General features: G+C 42.5%; 1 protein-coding gene across 36 annotated transcripts in view; it reads right to left on the bottom strand.

Moving 5' to 3' along the window:
* Window positions 1–12,090, bottom strand: part of BCAS3 (BCAS3 microtubule associated cell migration factor) — a 591,361-nt gene that overhangs the window by 118,971 nt on the left and 460,300 nt on the right. The window contains exon 24 of one of the 36 annotated variants that reach the window (XM_086360538.1): window positions 1,923–3,566. The exons of the other annotated variants lie outside the window; for them this stretch is intronic. Coding sequence (XP_086216664.1) covers window positions 3,376–3,566 — 191 coding nt within the window. The 3' untranslated portion in view covers window positions 1,923–3,375. Of the gene's footprint in view, window positions 1–1,922; window positions 3,567–12,090 lie in introns of those variants that run through there. 36 annotated transcript variants of the gene reach the window in all.

Here is a 12,090-nt window from a genome sequence, read left to right as displayed (position 1 = left end):
GCTCATCTGCAATGAACATTATTATGTGAGTCTTCTTTTACGTAAGTCAGAACTTTCCTTGGACTACATACCTAGGAATGGAACAGCAGGATCTGAGAAATGGTAATGATAATAACTGATACTTAAACAGTGCTTATTTTGTGCCAAACATTATTCTAAGTGGTTTATATATATTAAGTCGTTTAATTTTCATGATAACCTTATAAGGATTCTGTTATTATCTCTATTTACAGTGATAGGGAAGTAGTCTGATTCTAGAATCTATGCAATTTTACTATATATTATGTAGTCTAATTATCACCTTCTAAAATGATTATATCAATTCATACTTCCAGTATCAGTGTACGAGTTTCAACATCCTTGGCAACACTTGTGATCAGAGTTTTTAACTTGTGCTATCCAAACATGACGTACTAAATTTTTCCTATACCGTTTTTCCTGGCATAATTTATTGACCAATAAATAGTCCATCTTACAGCACTGATTTGTATGGTATCTCTATCATATTTTAAGTTGCTACACACATGTGGATTCCGTTCTACTCTGTCTCTAACGATACCATTCTGCCTTAATTATTACAGTTTATAAATATATTTTAATATCTGGTAGGACAGAAATTGAGAATCTAATGAAAATCATAATAGAACTGTTGGTCTCCAAAATTGTTCTTTCAGAATTTCAACCCTTTGGTTTTCCACATGAAGTTCAAGATCACCTTGAAAATTTTTATGGAAAGAAATCTGTGCTGGATATTCTGATTGTTTCTTCAGATTCCCTTTCTACTTTTCACATTGCTCCATCTCCATGAGGCTGTCCTCCAGAAAAACAGCATCAACTGGGTCCCTTCATCCTGGACTCAGCCACTGAGAGTCAATGACAGGAGAAGGAAGACCAAGAGGGAAAACAGGTCAGGGTATCTTCCCTCATTGGCTTTGTTGCCAGGGGTCACAATTACCACTGGCTGTTCCTATAGCTCTGTCTGGACTTTTGTAAATAAGCCCATTATTGCCTCTCTTCAGCAAACCCTTTGGTGTGTACCATTGGTTTCTTGATCATTTGACTGACTTAAAATCTATTATAATTTTGGTTAAAATTTCATTTCTCAATTAATTTGATAATAAACACCTTTAATATTCTGAGTCTTCTTATCCATGAACATGTATCCGTTTATCTAGGTCTTTCATCTCTTCAATTTTTTTAAGATTTTTTTGATGTGGACCATTTTTAAAGTCTTTACAGAATTTCTTACAATGGTGCTTCTGTTTTATGCTTTGGTTTTTATGACCTTGAGGCATGTGGGATCTTGGCTCTCTGACCAGGGATCGAACCCACTCCCCTTGCATTGAAAGGTGAAGTTTTAACCACTGGGTCACCAGGGACATTCTTCATCCCTTCAATTTACTTTTACGGATTTTCTGTAAACATTCTACATATGTTTTCTAAGAATTATTCCTAGCACGAGACAGCAAAAGAGACACTGATGTATAGAATAGTCTTATGGACTCTGTGGGAGAGGGAGAGGGTGGGAAGATTTGGGAGAATGACATTGAAACATGTATAATATCATGTATGAAACGAGTCGCCAGTCCAGGTTCGATGCACGATACTGGATGCTTGGGGCTGGTGCACTGGGACAACCCAGAGGGATGGTATGGGGAGGGAGGAGGGAGGAGGGAGGAGGGTTCAGGATGGGGAACACATGTATACCTGTGGCAGATTCATTTCGATATTTGGCAAAACCAATACAATATTGAAAAGTTTAAAAATAAAATAAAAAAAAAAGAATGATTCCTAGCTTCTTTGTGCTTCTTAGCATTTGTAAAAAGGGTCATTTCTTTAATTAGTTATTGTTGGCCTGTAGCAACACCAGCAATTTCTGTATCCAGCATCCTTGCTGAACTCTTCTATTAGTTCTAATAGTTTGCTGATTCTCCTGGATTATCTATGTAGCAAATCATATCATCTGCAAATAAGGTCAGTTATCTCTCTTTCCTTCCAAATCTCACATTTCTTGATGCTGTGCTTACTTTATTGCATTGGCTAGTACTTCCAAATAATGCTGAAGAGAAACGGTATTAATGGGCATCCTTGTCTCATTTCTCTTTGCTCTCTCTTCACTGAGTAAAACCACCATAAATTCTAAAGCTGTCCCTCCCAGCTTCCATTCGTATAAGTACCTGTATACAAATTAAAGGAGGCACATTAGCCAAGAGAGTCATGTGACTACCATGTGCCTCAGAGCATATGATGTAACATTCTAACAAAGACATGACAAGCCTCGACAACCACAGCCTACAGTGAAATAGCCTTACATGAATTGTGAGCCTTGGCTTGGGTATAGCTTATTTACAAAATAAGGTTCAACCAATTCCTGCATAAGCCACCATCAGTTCGTATTCCAGAAACTGTGGAGACGATCACATCAAACACTGCATGATTTTTACCATGCTAGCTTTTGAAACTGGGGGGAAAACAGGCAGAAAAGAAATAAACAGAAATAAACAGCGTGCTCTCTCTCTTTTAATGAATGTAATAACAGAAGAGTAATGAGGTTGGAAAACAGATGTGGACAAAGGAAAACGCATGCTACAGTGTAGCCCACACAATCTGGAAAGGAATGATAAAAAAAAAAACAAAAAAAACTTTACAAGCTGTTTTGAGTCTTGAATTAAAAGGAGTAATCAAGCAAGGCTGACTTATAAAGGGTCAGGGGGTAGCATCCTGCAGCAGAGAATAAGCAGGACTCCTTCTCCTTCACTGTCTCCTGCCCAGCTGAGTCCAGGAAGGAGGATTTTTTCCCATGCAGTAGCCTCTCTGAACATATTTTTGATTCCGGGTTTAATAACTGCCATCTAACCTCCTTCCCCTATCCACCCACTCCCCAGGGAGGTACTTCCCTAATGGGTTGGCCCTTTTCAGTCTGGTTTTAGCCTCTGGCTCTTTATATTCTGATCGGGGGCACCTCAGTCTCCTGATATCACTTCCAGGCAAAAAATGTGTCCAATTAGATAAATGTGTGTGATGCTGGTTTGGGGGTGCTCTCATTCTCTGATTTCCCCCCACACCCTGTTCACCATGTTCACCTCCTAGAGTCAATTAGAATGTGTATACTCAAAGAATCTAACTTGAGAGTATCTAAATCCTCAAGTAGAGGGTTTTTTTTTTGGTTGTTGTTGTTTTTAAACTTTAACAGTATACATATAGTAAAGCAAAATCAAGAGGCAAATGCACCACATGATAAGAGAAAGAGAAAGCCTTATCCTGTTTCCAAGGAGATTAACCACACAAAGATAATTTTCTTCCCCCTGCTCCTGTGGGCATTGTTATTAATGGTGTCTTACGGCAGAATTGTCAGACGCTCATCAGTTTACCAAACTATGTTAGTCTGTGCAAAGCATCTCTCAGAATGGTCCTGTGAGAAAGCAATCTGCTGAAGTTGTCTGACTGGGGCCTCTGAAAGCTTTCAAACTCAGCTACTGAAGTCCAGCCAGCATCTAATTTTACCCGTGAGTTCCAGGAGAGAGGAAAGCTGGTGGGAAGATTACAGAGTTCCTTGAAGCTCTGACCTACAACAGGAAGACAGTTGTCAGCCTTCATGTCTCTGACTCTAAATCCCAAGGCAGACAACAGTGGCAGGGCGTTTTATAACACGTTCCCATTGTACAATTGCATATTTCAGAAACATGATGTTGGCTCCCTCATTTTCCACAGACCTCGTGTCAGTACACACGGACGACCTTAAAATGAATTTTTCACTTCAGCTTTTCAATTCGAATGTGTCTAATGTACTTGGGCTTCTCTGGATTTTCTTAGAAAATGGTGGGCATCCACTGTTGGTCAGTTGGCCAGTGCCTCTACACATTCAGTCTGATCACCGCCTTAAGGTCCTGGGAACTACTGGTCATGGTGAGACGCTACAGTGATTTCAGAGTTTCAGGGGCCTTTTATTTTGAGCTTTTTGTAAACAGAGTGGAAAAACAGGGCTTTGAAGTTACGTCTTGGCTTCAGCACTTACTAACTCGGCTGAGTGCCTTAACGTCTCCAATACCTGTCTGCAAAATGGGTGTAACGACACCTTTCTTAAAGGCTGGGAGGACTCATGACGTTCAAGGTTAAGCAAGCTGCCCAGTGCTTAAGTCATGCAGTTCAGTAAATATTACCTATTGCCAATCCGAAGTGATAGACAGCAAATTCACAGTGATCTACACTAAAGATGCCACTGAATGACACCTCCTAAGGAAAAAGATGACCTCAAGTGCCCCTAAGAGCACGTGGAGGATCAGCCAATGTGAGAGCAGAAGTGATAGCAAGTGTCTGGTGTCAGGGAGATCTCCAATATGATTGTCCCAGGCCAGTAATGGACAGCTGCCCACCCCAGGGCTGGTGCCCTGGGAAAGAACATGAGCTTCTTCTTGCTGGTAGGCTGATGAAAGGGAAATAAACAAGAGAACCAGCTCCCATGGGGAGAAACGTAAATGGCTTCATTAAAATTCTTACTCTGACCAACTTGCCTTCTGGAGTAGCAGTTCACACAGTAGCCAGGAACCTAAGAAAGGACCACAAGTTAGGCCACCCTTGGCTTCTCCAGAGTTGAACAGATGAACTGAGGTCCTCAGTCCCCATGGACAGGAACTGACAATTGCTGTGCTCTTAAAGTCAGCTGGACTCCCATCAGAACAAAGCACAAAGCATACTGGAACATCAACCGTAACTCTGGGTTATTATCTGGCTGAATTTTAGTGTTCTCAAATTCTACATGCCCTCAAGAAGAAGAGAGATCAACACAGATTAGTCCTGAAGTTCTGCTTACTGCCCTCGGCCTTTTCCAAAGTAAATAAAAAGTAAAGTCGCTTCAGTCGTGTCTGATTCTGTGCGGCTCCAAGAACCATAGCCTGCCAGGCTCCTCTGTTCATGGGATTCTCTAGGCAAGAATACTGGAGTGGGTAGACATTCCCTTCTCTGGGGTATCTTCCTGACCCAGGGATCGAACCTGTGTCCCTTATGTCTCCTGCACTGGCAGACAGGTTCTTTACCCTTAGTGGTAAAGAACTACTAACTAAGCAACTACAAAGGATCAGGTACTACTGCTAATCCATACCATCCACCTGCCTGCTAGAAAGAAACCTTTTAGAAGTGGCTCAGCCACTAGAGAGCCTTTTCAGTATCTGAGAGAGAATAACAAGGTTACTTCTGACATTCAAATAAGCTGTTTAGGAGAGAAGGGCACTGTATACTTAGACCCTTGGGTTTAAGAAGGAAACTCATCTTTTAATCAGAAATGAAATAAGAATCCCCAAGAGCTCAAGGCTCGCTGCAACATCTGTCAGTTTAGAATGGATTAATAAAATTAGGAGGGATGGCAAAATCTTATCTAGAGGGAATTACAAATCCAAATCCATATGCTGGAAGGGGATGGGATAGCCAGTTGTCAATATTTAGCTAGTGTCCTGTGATTCTTTCACAGAGTAACACGTGGCTTCCCAAACAAACCACAGAGTAGGTTTACCAGTCCTTGTTGTATTAGATGAATATACTAAAATTATTAGTAGTAAATCTCCTGGTTGGAAAATCACGGCAGAACGGGTGAGTATCCAAAAAGGCTACAAGGAGGAGTGGTATTTGATCTAAACCTGGAAAGATGAACAGAACTTCTCTGAGAGTATGTATAAAGGGACACTGATGACAAGAGGGCTTTTCAGAGAAACTGGACCGCGTGCACAAAAATACGACGGTGGAGGGACTTCCCTGGCAGTCCGGTGGCTGAGACTTCACACTTCTAATGCAGGGGAAGTGGGTTTGATCCCTGGTGAGGGAATTAAGATTCCATGTGCTTTGTGGTGAGACCAGAAGATTTTTAAACAGTGAAGGTGGCAAGGTAGAAGGTATGTTTAAGAGAGATAAGTAAGTAAATTCAGTACAAACAGTGCATCTAAGGAAGGAGTGGGTAGTCAGATAGAAGAGCTCAGTCTGAACCAAAGGGAGCTCAGTTTGAAAATGGGAAGGGAGACTGTGATGACTGTGAGGCAAGGTGCTGGCGTTTCATTTGGATTCACAGGCTCTCCTTTTGAGGCGGTTTGCTAGTCACATGTGTACAGAAGAAGAAACAGGCTAAGTGAAGGTCCCACGTTTGTGGCAGAACAGTCATACTTTTGAATTATTTGATTGTTCCTCCATTTCATGTTCCCCCCCACCAGCATCACCACTGTGTTACCTTACACAAGAAATTAATGAACTTGGATTTCTATTATCGGAAGGTGGCAACACAACATTCAAGTTTCCGAGGGGAAAAATATTTCGACAGGATCAAACTATTTGCTATTTGGGGAAACAGAAAGACTCTCCTGGACCACTGAAGTGTCCCATTCGAAGGAAGGTAATGTGGAAAAAAGTTTTCTTGAAGGAATGACTTGAGGACATGGATCAAAGACCAAGGTTCTGGCCTTTATTAGCAATGCGACTGATTTCTTTTTAAATATTTATTTATTTATTTATTTTTAACTTTTATTTTATATTGGCATATAGCCAATTAACAATGCTGTGATAGTTTCAGGCGGACAGCAAAGGGGCTCAGCCATACATGTACATCTATCCATTCTCATCCTGGCTCCCTCCCCATCCAGGCTGCCCCATAATATAGCAATGTGACTTCAGATGAGTTTCTTTCTCTATGCCTTATTGGCAAAATGGGGATGACAACATCTGTCTCACAAGTTTCTATTTAGAACACACACAAAGTGGGTAGAAATGCTGCTCTATAACTACACGGCATACAGAAAAAACTTTTAAAAATCCAACATTCTTGATTTGGTAGAGAAAAGACCTACACATAATTTGAGTTCACCCCCAGAAACCGCTCAGAGACATGCATACACGTGGTAATAAGGCCCAGCCCTTACTTCTAGGCTGCTCAACACCATCTGCAGGGCTGGGGTTAAGGCTGAGAAAATTACTTTGGGTTCCTGTGTGATGGGATACAAACAGCACTAAACACTTAGGTCCCTTTTGTAATGGTTATTTTTGTGTGACTCTGTCTCTTGTTCACCTTGGTCTCCTACTCATCTCTCTCTGGGCCCCTGACTCAATGGTTTTAAAGGTATTACATGAACAACAATCTTAAATGCATAGCATTCCACGCACAAAGACATTCCATTTAAAGAAATCTTCAAAACAAGAAACTACCTCGTGGCTTGAAAAAGGAAGGCTTAATGACCCATGTTGTCTGATCCAGCTCAGGATCACTTTGAAGGCACTTGGAAACACAGCACTCTCATGTTAAAAAAGAAGCCTCAATTATATAATGAGTCATCAGCCCGTTTAGCCTATGACTACCAGCAGAGGTTGACAAAGGGTGGGAAACATTTTATTAACTGTAAAAAATGAAGATCAAAGTCAGAAAATAAATATGATATACGTGTGACTTGGGAGCTTCAGAAAATAATCTCTCGGTTTGAGCAGACTCAATTTTCAGGGGAAAATAGATTAGGTGGCATCTCCCATCCCTAAAGTCTAGGAACAAAGTTGCACAGAATAGCCTGGCAAGAAAACTAGCAAGGGACCCAAATTCCTGAAAGCCAAACACCATCCACTTATTATTTTATTAGGTGTTATTCACTGAACACATAAACAAATCGCCAGGACTTTACTACGAATAGCTCAGGGAAAAGAAAGCTGTGGTAAGGTTCCTCATGTGAGCAGCTCAGTCAGGAAACCTTCAGTCCCAAATACTACATACAACGTGGGCAAGCAAAACAACATTCAGAAAAGTCTTTGCCAAATGAGCATTCGATGGAAAAACCCCACTCAATACCCACAGCAGCACTTAAGTCAGCCAAGTACCAAAAAGCACAAAAGTCAAATCAGAGTCTGATTCCGGGCCTACTAACACCACTGGGTGCCGAGATGTGGCCTCTGGAGTTTCAGAGAAGGATGGGAAGACTTCTGGGGGCTGATGGTATTCAAACGTCTCTGACCACTGGAAGTCATCACCAGTTTCCCATGACGTTTTCCAGACATCATGGGACGTGGAACCGAAGAGAGGGCGTCATGGAGGTCTCTGTGGGCTCGAAGGGGAAGGAACTTGGGTGCACTCATCCAGGCTCTCTTCCTACCTTGTCAGGTGACCTTGAGATGAACAGTTATCTCTTGAGATTCAGTTTTGCTCTTTGCAAAACAAGGAACGTGATGGAAGGGTAAGTTTGACAACCATCAGAGAAGGGAAAGCTCTGATATTTTCATCCAAATCTGGGGCAGAGAGGAGGATGAGGAATTGGTTCCAGTCTCCAGTAGCTCCAAGCAGAGCAAAATCTGAAACTTCAATAAGTCATTGTGCTCCTTCTGTGACGATGACAGCTCTCAGAAAAGCTGCTTCAGTGCTTTCAGAATGAATTGAGATTAACGAAACTAAAAAAGAGTTCCAAATAGGAAGGTACCAGCAAAGAGTGGGATGTCACGACAGGGGTGTTTCAACACAGCCAAGGCAATCCCAGAGCTTAATTAACATTTTAAAAGGGAAAAGCTAAAATATTCTTATTGAAAGTTGGAATGAATTTATGGTTGATGTTTCGAGATAAATGATGATCAGTGTTGTTGTGGTATTGCTGTTGGTAAGGATGCAAGAACTTTCCAGCAATCAAATACTCTGCTTATCTGCTATTTAAAGCAGTGTAGTTAAAGTTTTTAATCTTACCAAGTACTTGGTCAAACATTTTAGAAAAACAGGAAAACTGATCTGACACGAGGGCAAAGGAGAGATAAAAGCACAATGAAAATACAACTGACATATAAACTAAGAAACCAATTTTACTTTTTAAATCAGTGAGCCTTAAGTCAAGCAAAGGGGCTTCCCAGATGGTGTTAATGGTAAAGAATCTGCCTGCCAATGCAGGAGACGTTAAGAGATGCAGGTTTGATTCCTGGCTTGGGAAGATCCCCTGGAAGAGGGCATGGCAACCCACTCCAGTATTCTTGCCTGAAGAATCCCATGGACAGAGGAGCCTGGTGGGCTACAGTCCACGGGGTCACAAAGAGTCGGACATGACTGAAGTGACTTAGCATGCATGCAATACCAAAGGAAGGGGTTAGCTCTCTCGAATTTTTCTTGTAGGGTTGTTTCTATGCTAAGGAATACGGTCGTGACTGGGGTTTTAGTAGGGTCCCAGTGGGCCTAATGTAGTAGAAAAGCTGAGGGATTGAGGTCTTATGGGTATTATTCTAAGGCTCTTTCTCCTATTTTCCTTTTATACATAAATAAGACAAGGGCTCCAGGCAACTATGAAGTTAGGGTAGCAAAGCATAAGGCAAATCACTTGGTCTCTCTGAGCCTTGGTTTTTCCACAGGTAGACTGAGGAGACTGAACCATAATATATAATCACTCAGTCACACCCAGAGTCCTTTTCAACTGAAATCACATAATGAAGTAGGAAATGTACCACCAATACCCCCAAATACACACACTTCTACACCTCTGCTCCTCAGCTGAAATCTGATGGCAGAACTTCATGATGCACTAGACCAGAGGTATTCACAACCCGTCAGTCCTGGGTGTGACGGTTTCCTGGTGATAGAGCTAAGGCCAGTGAATGCTATTATGAATGATAATAATAGCTAACATCATCAAGCTCAGGCACCAGAAATGTCACAACAGTTTATTCAGTCGATCCTTGTAACAACTCTGTGAGGAATTAACCCTGACATCTGTCTCCATTTTGCAGATGAAGAAACTGAGGCCGAGGCACAGCGCGGTTAGGCGAGTACCAGGGAGCAAATGATACAGCAACAAATCACTGGATCCCCAAGATCCAAGGAAAAGGGACCACAGGGCTCCTGAAAACACTGCAGGATGCTAAAGACGGGGCTCCCAAGACGGAAGATTTAGCCCACTGAGGCGACGCCAGTGGGTTTAGCTGACTGTGAACTGGGACATGTGGGTGCCGTGTTGGTTCTACCACTGCAGTTAAGCCAAGTCCATTTCCTTGTCTATAAGACAAGGGCAGAGGAAGCGATAACCTTCCGGGCCCTTTTCAGCTCTGACATTCTCCATGAGGGACCATGTCCCATAGGGACTCAGCAACTGTTTGATTCCCAGGCTCTTTTTTTCCCCCAAAGTTCTTCATTTCTATTTTAAAAAATTGCATGTTCCCGTGGCCCTGGAATGCCTGCCTCCGGCCCCTCTGGAGCCCTGGGTTATGTGAAAGCGGCCGTGCCAAGCTGGCCCATGGGCGGGGCCGAGGCTTCCTGGCTGGCCTGTGACATGTTCCTGACGTACTGTGTGGTCAAGGAGCTGGAACTGGGGGGGCTGAACAAGGGCCAAGCCTTGCACTTCAGCTTCCTGACCTGGCAGCCATTCAGAGAGACCCTGCTAAGTGCTATTTCCTAAATACACTCTCTTTTCATAACAATCTTACCACATTGCTTTCCTTTACAAGCGCTCTTAAAAAAAGGGAACTGGACTCCTTCTGGTTAATCTACACAGACTACATTTGGAAACCATCAGAAACTGAACTCTAAACAAAACGTTATTAATGTGTTGTAATCTGCCCTCTATGTTGCAGATGAAAAGAAAATGTTTTATAGTTTCAGAGCATACGTTTTAATTGCCTTTTAAGAGTGCATATACTTTTAGTACTTAGTGTTATAAAACTGTAGTATCTGTTTCTTGATAACTGTTGAGTGATCTCAGCTATTTTTATTAGTTTTTCCCCCCTTATCCTTTTCTCCCTTTTTCTCCTGAACTGCCACCATGCAAAGTTGCCTTAGATCGAGCTTGATCGGGGCTCACATATTTGAGATCTTCCATTATAAATAGCTTCTTAACAACCTCCACCTCACTATAAAACACTTGTTCCTGAAAATGAGTTCTATAAACAAAGATGGAGTGGATGGCTTTGTCTAATAATCCAGTAGGGCTGGGAACCGAGCAGTCTAGCCTTTTCCCAGTTGCTCTTGCTTTTTTATGGGGGCCAGATGACCCGCAGAGATCTGATGCCCTTGCTACTTTTCTCAACTGTACAGCCTTGTCCCAGGAGACTAACATATCCGTCATCGGCCCAGAGGTTTCAAGGGCAGAGTCGTGGCCATACCAAGATCCAGTCTGTTTTTCAGCAAAGAATCCCAAGTTCATTAGAATTAGGCCTGAAATTAACGGAGGGGTTGGCCTCTCCACCAGCTGACAAACGCCAGGAAGACCAGGTGACTTGACAAGAGTCGAAGGGGCTGAGGTGCCCACTGTCCCACCCTCCAGCTGGCTGAACAGCGCCCAGCTCATGGACCAACGATATAAACCTGAATCACAGGCTCACAGGAAATGAAGTGACCTTTCTCAGCTCAGGGCTTCCTGGAGCAGGGCTGGGGGGTGGGGACATTTGGCCATCCGGATTACTGGTCAGCAGGAAACTGAAGAATTTGCCAGGGGTCTTCCGAGTGGTCCAAGTATTAAGTGTCTTCAGTGATGCACCACAACGGCAACTACAATTGATAAAACTTTCCAGGATCATCCAATTTAAGGTAATGTCCCCAAAATCAGATTAAAAGAGACTGCTTGGACCAGACAGTTCATAGAGATGACGTGGTCCATCACTCATTTTCAGGTGGGGAACTGAAGCCGGGATGGGCAAGTTATTTACCCGAGGTCTCGCGGCCTACGTGAGCTCAGAAACCCGGCTTCTAGTTCTTTGCCTGGCTCTTCACCCACCACAGGATGATCACTGCTGAATAAAGGAAGCACCACTAGGAGGAATTCCCTTTAGTTATCTGAAAATGGAAGCCTGTGCCCTTTAATTTCAGTTTCTTTTCAAAGATAGTCATCTTTCTTATCTCAAACATTAACTCCAATGTTTCTTACTCTGTCTCCAGCGTTTCCCTAATGTCTTCATGACTCACTGGATATTATGGCTTGATACAGTACAGAGTGGTGCTCAGTTACAACCTTAGCTTCTAAAGCAATTTTTTTTTTTAATGAAAAACAAGCTTTTCTCTCAGTCTCCTTGCCATCAAAACTTGCACAACACATGGAGAATTCTTGCAATGGCTTAGCAGGCTCTGTTTTCATAATATGTCAGTCAGAATCCACAATGTGAAGGAGCAGTTGTTTA

This window comes from Bos grunniens, chromosome 19, assembly GCF_055505025.1.
Source record: "Bos grunniens cultivar Pamir isolate PY7600 chromosome 19, Bosgru_T2T1.0, whole genome shotgun sequence".
Lineage (NCBI taxonomy): Eukaryota > Metazoa > Chordata > Mammalia > Artiodactyla > Bovidae > Bos > Bos grunniens.
Note: the sequence above shows the minus strand (reverse complement) of the source record. Positions and strands in the feature narration are given on the sequence as shown.